The sequence below is a fragment of the Engraulis encrasicolus genome, chromosome 14 (genome assembly GCF_034702125.1).
Source record: "Engraulis encrasicolus isolate BLACKSEA-1 chromosome 14, IST_EnEncr_1.0, whole genome shotgun sequence".
NCBI classification, from domain to species: domain Eukaryota; kingdom Metazoa; phylum Chordata; class Actinopteri; order Clupeiformes; family Engraulidae; genus Engraulis; species Engraulis encrasicolus.
Genome location: NC_085870.1, coordinates 27,009,147 through 27,019,146, shown reverse-complemented (window position 1 = coordinate 27,019,146; position 10,000 = coordinate 27,009,147). Strand labels below are relative to the sequence as shown.

Here is a 10,000-nt window from a genome sequence, read left to right as displayed (position 1 = left end):
TAATTACCATACACGTGCACCCCAGGGTGCCAAGATTTCACTACAGGAGAGCAATCTAGATGAATCATCCCCTCCGTGCACACACACGTGCACACACACACACACACACACACAAACACAAGCAAACGCACACACACAGCCTCTCTCTCTCTCTCTCTCTCTCTCTCTCTCTCTCTCTCTCTCTCTCTCTCTCTCTCTCTCTCTCCCCCTTTACCTCCGTCTCTCTCTCTCTCTCTCTCTCTCTCTCTCTCTCTCTCTCTCTCTCTCTCTCTCTCTCTCTATCCCCAACTCAAAATAGATGTGTCCTAGGATGACCTGTTAGACTGGACGAGAGAGGGACCACATAGTGGAGGGCAAGCAGGGGGCAGGGCAGTGCTTGGCAGGGCAGGAGTGGACTGGGCAGGGGAGGGCAAGGTAGGGCCGGGACACTTCAGGGACTGGGCTGGACTGTACAGTTGGGCACTGTGCTTGGCAGGGCTGGGCTGGGCTGGGCTGAGCAGGGCAGTTGGGCACTGTGCTTGGCAGGGCAGGGCTGTGCTGGACTGGGCAGTTGGGCCACAGAGAGTAGAGAGAATATACTTAAAGAATCTCTGGTTGGGCACTGTGCTTGGCAGGGCAGGGCTGGGCTAGGCTGGGCAGTTGGTCACTATGCTTGACAGGGCTGGGCTGGACTGGGCTGGGCAGTTGGGGACTGTGCTTGACAGGATTGGGCAGGGCTGGACTGGGTCGGGGCGCTTTAGGGACTCACTGGGAGGGCAGTTGGGCAGACAAAGTAGGATAAACAAACTGTGGTGTGTGTGTGTGGGGCGCACGTGTGTGTATGTGTGCGTGTGCAGGTGTATGTGTGTGCGCGTGTGTGTATGTGTGCGTATGCGTGTGTGTGTGTGTGTGTGTGCGTATGCGCGCACGTGCGTGTGTGTGTGTTTCTGAGTGTGTGTGTGTGTGTGTGCACATGTTTACACGAGGCATCACACTCCCGAACCCGACTGCCCGTCAGTTTTGCCTTCTCGTCCCTGTCCTCCTTCTCCTCGGAGGAAGTGTGACGCGAGACAAAGGGGCCAGCCGCCGAGAGCCCCCGGCCTGAACAATCGCAAGGTTATGCCAGCCACTGTCGGGCCTCTGTCCCCTCTCCCTTGGAGCTGCGGTCGGGGCGGAGATGGAGGAATATGCAGGGCTGAGAAGGGCGGAGGCTGGACAATAGGGGGCTGTCTGGCCTGGCAAGACCTCAGTGTTTGCCTCTTGGGGTGGAGGAGGGGGTGGGGGGGGACTCTGTTTTCACTGCAAATGTATTTTGGTTTTAAAGGGACACTGTGCAGGAAATGGTCAAAAAAGGTACTGCAACTACGCTGCTCATTGAAACTGGGCTGCCTATTGCCAAATTTGATCTTTACATGAACGTTTTCTAAGTAATAAACAAATATTTTCCATTATGGTCCAAGTAGTCATTTTTGCAGCTAAAAGTGGCTATTTTAGGAAATTCAAAATGGCGGACCATGGAGAAGATCCCCCTTTTCATGTATGACAAGTGCAATTTTCCCAGTCATAATGAATACTTAGAATTTGATGGTGGTGGTAAGTATTCATGAAAAAGGTAACATTAGTGAAAGGGCAGCATGAATTATGGAAATAAACTACTAAAAATCTCACACAGTGTCCCTTTAAGAGTGAAAATGTGTGGCCCTGCTGTGGGTGACTACGCCGGTGACCCAGGTTCGATTCCTGGCCCGGGTCATTTGTCGTTCCTTCCCCGACTCTCTCTCTCTCTCCCGACTCATTTCATGTCCCTCTTTCACTTTCATATCTGAATAAAGGCTAAAATGCCGAAAAAAAAAAGAGTGAAGATGTGTTAAATGTAGACGCAACATAAAATTGACAGTGAAATATGCTCATCGTAAAAAAGATCCATTAAAGTGGATTTCAGAGAATATTTTCAGTGCAAAGGTTGCATAATCGCCAGCAGCAAATGGCCACGTCATAAAAAAAACACATTTCTTTCTTATGCATACTATTAGGAATAGGCCTACTGCATCAGAAGGTGAGTCCATTTTGGGCACTGCTGAGTTGCATATTTTAAAGATTTATTTTGGGTCTTTTTCAACTTTATTTGATAGGACAGTGTGAGAGGTAGCCTGGGAACTCCCATACTGCCTTTAGTTCTACACAATCGTTTCGATCTGAAAGACTAATCTAACTTGTGATTAGGTCTGGTGTTAACCAGGCTATGTGAGAGGTGGACAGAAAGCGAATTGGGAGAGAGACGGGGAGGGGTCGGCAAAGGACCCAGGCCAGGAATCAAACTCGGGGTCAGCCGCATGACAGGCGAGTGCCCTACCGATTGGCCACGGCAGGGCCTGTGTTACATGTTTTAATATTTACATTGTGTCTATGGTACAGTTATGCCACAACACCCCATTGCATGGCACATTACATACTGTACACACACAAAAAAATCCTAAACAAAACATATATGAAGGACAAACAATACGAAGGGCAAACAATGTGAAGGACATCAGGGGAAACAAAAAAACCAAAAGACTAGCCTGCAGAAGAGGTTATGCAAGCCAAAATGGTGCCATCTTGTGAACAACATACAGTAAAGGCCAAATGTGGGTCACGGGTCACGGCTACACAGCACAAATGGCCTGATAGCCATCCTCCTGACCATAGAGCTGTTGTGCCCCGGGACTGTGTGTGTGTGTGTGTGTGTGTGTGTGTGTGTGTGTGTGTGTGTGTGTGTGTGTGTGTGTGTGTGTGTGTGTGTGTGTGTGTGTGTGTGTGTGTGTGTGTGTGTGTGTGTGTGTTGCCTGTGGACTGTGTACGTGTTGAAGCTTTTTTTTTTGGTTATATAAGTGGGTGAAGTAACAGTTACGTGTGAGGAGGGGTTGGGTTAGAGCGGTTGGGAGGGAGGGCAGGGCAGGGGCTTGACCCAGGGGCTTGTGGGGCTATTATGTGGGTCTCCGTTTTCATGGATGGCTGAATCACTGGGTAAGGTATCCCATTTCCAGCTGCATCTCGCACATCTCCCCCAGAGCTTTCTACGTATAGGCAGAGAAGGAAGGAGAGAGGGAGAGAGGGAGGGAGGGAAGGAGGGGCAGAGGGACAGCATCCATCCATCCATCCATCCATCCATCCATCCGTCCTACCATCTATCCATCTCCATCCATTCATCCTGTCTGTGTGTCACTGTCGATCTCCCTCTTGCACACACCCACATAAATGTACACATGCTGCATGTACTCACCCACCCACACAACGACATGCACACACACACGCATGCACATACACTCATGCACACACATCCATGGCCAAAATGTCATACACACACACAGAAACATGCATGCGCGCGCAGACACGCACGCACGCACGCACGCACGCACGCACGCACGCACGCACGCACGCACGCACGCACGCACGCACGCACGCACGCACGCACACACACACACACAAAGACACACACACAGAGGCATACACACTCATTGCTATGATGAGCTAGATTGACGAGCCCTGAGTGCTTTGTGTGTTATCTCATAGGGGGGATTACAATACTACTGTACTGTATATAGTGAGATGGCAGGTGCGTCTGAATGGAGGGTCGATGTGCTGCCGCGGGCTTCCGGCCTAATAACTGGGTCACGGCGCCTTTGTAGGGCACATCCGATATGACACTAGGACACAGAGATCAGTAGAGATCAGTAGATCGAATGGAAGATGATGAATCACCGAATCGCCAGTGAAGGAGATCGCCCCTCAAGGGAGTTGCCTGCGTACAGTACAGTAGGTTTAACCTCATTCTTCCCCCATTCACAAGAACGCCGAGGCGTGCAGTGACAAAACAAACGACTCTTAAGGCGGGCGGGCAAACAAAGTGCTAGCGTCACAGTTATGTGATCACATATACAGTACAGTTCCCGGTGAGCCTTGTTGCATAACGTGTGTGTGTGCCGAACTTTAGACCTGGAGCAGGGGCGCGTTTGTGCGGTAACTTCCACCTTTCTGAGGGAACTCATTAACCGCATTCAGGCTAATTGTTTGTCTGTAATAATTTATGTCGTTGTTGATTTTTAATGTCAAGTGAACTTTATTACCTGTACTGGCCATGAAATAGTCACAGTTGCTCAATTGGCCATAAATGTAAATAAACAAACAAACAATCGTTTGTCTGCGTACTTCTATGTAGGTCAGCTACATATACATGGTCATATTTCTAAAGCCTGGACAACCAAAAAAATGTCAAGCGTAGGGCCATCGACGTCTCCAATTTTGTCAGAACGATGTGGTTCTCCAGTGACTGAAGCGAGGCCAGGTGGTTTTCTCTCCCTCGCTCGCTCACACGCTTGTCATGTGTGCATGTGTAAGGCCACAGATGTAAAAACACCCTGTAAAGAGGGAGCGGCACCGCCCCAGCCCAGCCCTGTGCTGTCCCATCCCGATCCAGAACCGAACATGTGGTCCAAACACTGGGTGTGACTGTGGTAATATGGGTCGCTGTGGAGAGACAGGAACCCAAATATATACATGAACTCTAAGTTTTCATGGCAAAGTGCGGTGACCTAGTTTTGCAATTTTTTTTACGATGCATATCTCACAGAGTCCGTGAAGCAGGCCTGGAGGTTCATGCGCCTGACTGCTTGCCTGTGCATGTGTGTGTGCCTGTGTGCGCATGTGTGTGTGTGTGTGTGTGTGTGTGTGTGTGTGTGTGTGTGTGTGTGTGTGTGTGTGTGTGTGTGTGTGTGTGTGTGTGTGTGTGTGTGTGTGTGTGTGTGTGTGTGTGTGTGTGTGTTTGTGTGCGTGCCCATGTGTGTACATACACTGTGGCCATGTTACATAAATGAATACAGTTAAACAGACTGATTGCTGATGACAGGGATTTGGTATCTTTTATAGCTTGGCGAAGAGTCAGCACTCGCATGAGACGAGTCCCAGCAAGGAAAATGCATATTATATAATATGAAAACTATGGACAAATGCAGCGGAGGTTAAAACAAGCTGTATGACATAAGGCAGTGGCATTATTCACTCTATCATTTCCAGTCATATAAATTACATATTGTTTACTGGTTCTGAAAATGGGAATTTTAATTAGCAAGCGGCTTTTCTCCATGCATCCATGCAAAATATTAAAGCTGACGGCGCAAACATGGTATAAAGTGAAATATTTAAATCATAATTAAAATAATTTCAAGTGCTAAATTTCTGTTGGGTTTAACACTTAAATATTGCAACAAGATCCAGTGCAAAAGACGTTTCTGATTCTGAGTGAATCCATTCAACATTTAGCATCTGGAGTAAGTGACTTGAGTTAAATTCATAAATTCTTCATAGTGCCCTACACAGATAGGATTGAGAATGCATGGATCAAACATCATGACATTAGAATACAAGTAGCATTGCGCTAACATGAATTTCACCAGATGAATGGGTTCTGCCTTGCTCTGCAGAGGCATGGCTTTACCAAAAAATCCTTACACGTCATAAGGGAAACATTTGTCTGACATGTTTAATGAGGTACTACTTTAACTACACACAAAATCGAAAATACAGTTGAAATTACAGAATCAATGTCGATGAGTGAGTCCAAGCGAGTGGTCATTGGTATCCGAGACAACTGTTGCATTTCACTTCTTTTCCCTTTCTCCACTATGTTTACGTTTGACTACGTCACATCTCTGAAAATCCCACAATCCTGATTCCTGGTTCTACTCAGTGTTGCCAGATTGGGCGGTTACCCGCCCAATTGGGCTACTTGGGATGGCCGTCTGCGGGTAAAAACGGGAAAAATTGGCCATCTGGTGTTTTCTGCTGTTTTAAGCCCATAGAAACCTATGTAATTTGTTGAGATTGGGCAGAATTTAGCGCATTTTGGCAGTTTTCTGAGAACCTTTTGGGCGGGATTTGATCAGACACATCTGGCAACATTGGTTCTACAACATTTTGGTTAGGGAGCAGGGCGAGTCGGAAGGTCCTCCAGACCCTTGTGTGAGTTCACAAAGCTGAGCAGAAATACACGAGGGTCTGGCGAGAATCAGGCTAGCATTGCGTGGTGCTACGGGAAAAAACATGTGGGCCAGTGTGAGCATTATGGATGCACTCCCATTGGCATGCATTCACGGCTGCTAATCGAACTGTGGTACATAGTCTCTATTGTGTGGTGCTGTGTCACAGATAGGAATGTAAATAATAATCGAAATGTATCGACGATTAAATCAAATCGCATCATATCGTGGGGCATTCTTAAGTATCGAAAATAATCAAATCACTGGCCCGTGCCCAATACCCTAGCTCCATACCATAATACAAGTGGAAAAGTAATTGGAAAAAAGTCGAATCGAATTGTATTGTATTGTATCGTGGGGCATTCTTAAGTATCGAAAATAATCGACTAGCATCGCATCGAGTAATAAGACATCGATGTTGAATCGTATCGGGCTGTGATTTACACCCCTAGTCACAGAATGGTCTATGTATGGGAACCACTGCCTTTTCAGATATTTACACAATCTGCAAGGACACAAGTGTGCTCTCGGAAACGTGCAGAAAAGCACTTGCCTCGCCTGCTTCACATTACAAACATTTGGACAACACATTTTGCCACGTGAGCATGAATCTAACTCTCTGCCTAAGCTTCAGAAACAGTGAGTCATGCTGTTAGCACAGATACTGTGGTAGGCCATCAAAGGCGCCTGTAGACATCTGTTTGTTATACTGTGAGTTTGATACACCTGCGCTTGTGTAACTTTGTACTCAGAGAAGCCCTTTTTACAACTTTAAGTGCTTTCCCTTTAGTAACTTACTGGTAGAGAAGAGTAGAGTAACTTTATTGATCCCCAGAGTGAAATTAAGGAGTGGCATTTGGTTTGGATCTCCCCTCAAGATTCAAGATTCAGTACGTTTATTGCCATATCAACACAATTGATAGGAATGTAGCGGGCGGGTGGGTGGATGGGTGTGCACTGGGTGTTCAGCAAGTGGCCGTGGTGTGGTGTGTGAGAGCATGTGGTGTGGATCTCACCTCCTCGGACCCCTTCTATGGGGTAGAAGAAGGCCACCAGGATGTTCATGAGGACGGCCAGGTTGAAGGACACGCTGCTCCAGAAGGACATGTTCCTGGAGCACCAGTACAGGATGGGCTGGGCTGCACCAATCACACGCGGGGAGAGACAGGAAGAAAACAGAAACCTCACTTGGGCTGCACCAATCAGACACAAGAAGAGAAAGGCAAAAAACCCTCCAAAAACCTCACTTCCTCTTTCCACCGCTCATTCACATGCCGAGGATCACACTGTCAGTCACCCACACGCGCACGAGCACACACACACACACACACAAACACAAACACGCGCATGCCCCACATACACACAAACACCAAACAAACACGCGCAAAACCATGGGACATGTAAAAGGGGTGGTACCGGTAAAAGTCAACACTACACATTTAAAATAGGACCCAACACATCTGACCATCCATCTCAGGGTGCAATACAAGAGGCATGCACAACAGTCACGAGCAAAACAGAGGACACTTGGGTTCATTTTGAGGAAAAATACACAACATGAAAAAAAGGGAATTTCAAACATGTGCCAACAAGCTCTGACAATAAACATTCTGTCAATGCAGTATCATTATTACACATAGTCGTTTAGCAAATTTAGTAGAAGTCCACTTGTTTCAATGTTAAGTTTTAAGTGCCATAATCTGGAATGGTTGACTACTTGTCTAATACAACATACTGTGGCGTTTTGTCACAAGAGCTTGGCGGCACATGTTTCTTTCTGTGAATCAGCCTCTAGCTGTTTTAATACACTTCTTGCTTTGTTTGCTTTTCCCCCTCAGATTCTCCAATAGAGCATTAGGAAAACACCATAGAGTGAATCTGCTTTAAAAAAACAACAAAGATGTCATTTAGGGAGCAGAATAATGTTAATAAAATCCATTGGTCCAAATAGCCGCATTATCATCATGTGAATATGTTGGCAATTTTATTATGGCAGATGATGCTTCCTTTTTTCCAGATACTTCAGTGAAGTTCGAGGAAATCAGGAAAGACATAGATGGCGTTGTCTTAGTTGTCTTATTAATCTGTATTTGCTGTGTGTTTTAATTTATCCCTCGAGGTCAATCAGCTCATGGTAACCATGACTACTCCTGTAATCGCCTCAAACGCCTCTATGGTTCTCCCGTTAAAAAGAAAACAAAGCAAGAACATCACATGCTAAAGAGCTTAAGACCAACATGCATTCTTTGAAGACCTTCTGTATCATCCCCTCATTCCACACAGCATTGCTTCCCAAAGTCTGGCTTAGTTGAGATCCACATGTGGGTCACAAAAGACTTTTTTTTGTCACCTTGCATATTTAAAAACAGTCAACTAATACATTTTTACATTATGATTCACTAAGAATATCTATCGACTTGGGTAGCGAAAGCTTGGGATTTGTAAAATAATCGGTCCCCAGAAAGACAAGTTTGTAAAGCACTGACATAAGGGACACAAACGCTTATCTTCCGTTGGATAACTGTGAAGTCAAAAGTGCTGTTCCAATCTCCTCCCTTCTAGCCTTTCTAGGCTACACATCCACCTCTGCACACACTGACGCGTGGGTGGGGGTAGACAGATCAGGAGTTTGATTTCAGGGGATTGTTGCTATTCTGAAGGTTCAAGTTCTTATTTTACAAAACAGAAGAGGAAGTGAGGGTCAAGGGACTTTTCGGCAGAGGAAGAAGCAACAGCCAGAGCTACTGTTTGACTGCTGAGTTTTTTTTCTTCTCCCTTTAAAAAAAATGCAATACGTGGAATGTGACCACTGTTTGCAAACTGATTCATTCAGTTCGGAGGTTTTACGCATGAGACGTGACACTCAACGCCTGTGACCAACCATCGCTGCCCCCCTCCCAGTCTTCTCAGGAAAGACACCAACTCACGATTCATAGAACTGATAATTGAAGTGGGCCAAATGTGAACACTCTGAAATACTCTTTTGCTTGATATTTGTTATAAACAAAAATGTTTCTACCATTTTCTGTCTGATTTTCAGGAAGTGAACAACTCTGAAACGCAATGTCTCATGCTAGTGGTTCACCTCTCTTTCTACTTTCGGAGACATTTAGTTTTCATAATTTTCCTCTCTTTCTCTCTCTCTCTCTCTATATCTCTCTCTCTCTCTCTCTCTCTCACATGGTATCACACTCTCACATGCTCTCTCTTTCAGTTTCTCTGTTGCAAAGGAATCACCGCAGCTTCCCCCCTCCAATCATTCTGTCTATTATCTATCTCTCAAAACAGATCCATAAAACAGATATCATACAGTCATATGCCATATGCACACCATATAATCTTTGTCTGTCTCTTTCACTTTCACTTCCCCACTTTCTATCTCTGTCCCTCTCATTGTCTCTCTGGAGTAAAAGTCATTGAGTTTATCGCCGCTAGGTTAATGCCCAGAGGTAGGGGCCAAAAGATAAGGATGGAAAAGGAGTAAGACATGTTGAGGGTTTGTGGTCTCTTTCTCTCTCTCACTCTCTCTCTCTCTCTCTTTCTCTCTCTGCATTTGTACGTGTCTACGGTTGAAAGAAGATTCCAGAGTGGCGTTAGATGTGTGTGTGTGTGTGTGTGTGTGTGTGTGTGTGTGTGTGTGTGTGTGTGTGTGTGTGTGTGTGTGTGTGTGTGTGTGTGTGTGTGTGTCAGCCTGCTCTCTGACACCGTCAGGGCCTGGATTCTTCATGAGACGTGTGACATCCTGGAAATAGCGGTGATGTCACAGGGTTTGTGTTTACTTGCGGTTAGTGGCTTGGAGTCCATGAGGACCAGCCTGCCCTCACAACATTTCACAACAGGTTTCTTTTTACACACAAGACTGTTTTACCAAATAGCTTCATTTGACGGACTTTCTTCCTTATACGAGGTATAACAAAATCTCTCACTGCAATGTCACACTATGGATCAAGTTGAATACACTTATGCTATATTATATCTTATTTTTATATCATTCCTAATAGCAGTTT

The 10,000-nt window shown here is 45.9% G+C and overlaps 1 protein-coding gene across 2 annotated transcripts in view; it reads right to left on the bottom strand.

Annotated features, from left to right (window-relative positions):
- The window catches only part of itpr1b (inositol 1,4,5-trisphosphate receptor, type 1b), a 275,465-nt gene that overhangs the window by 50,620 nt on the left and 214,845 nt on the right, over window positions 1–10,000 (bottom strand). For both annotated transcript variants that reach the window (XM_063215285.1, XM_063215286.1), the window contains one exon: window positions 7,010–7,132. In XM_063215285.1, coding sequence (XP_063071355.1) covers window positions 7,010–7,132 — 123 coding nt within the window. The remainder of the gene's footprint in view (window positions 1–7,009; window positions 7,133–10,000) is intronic.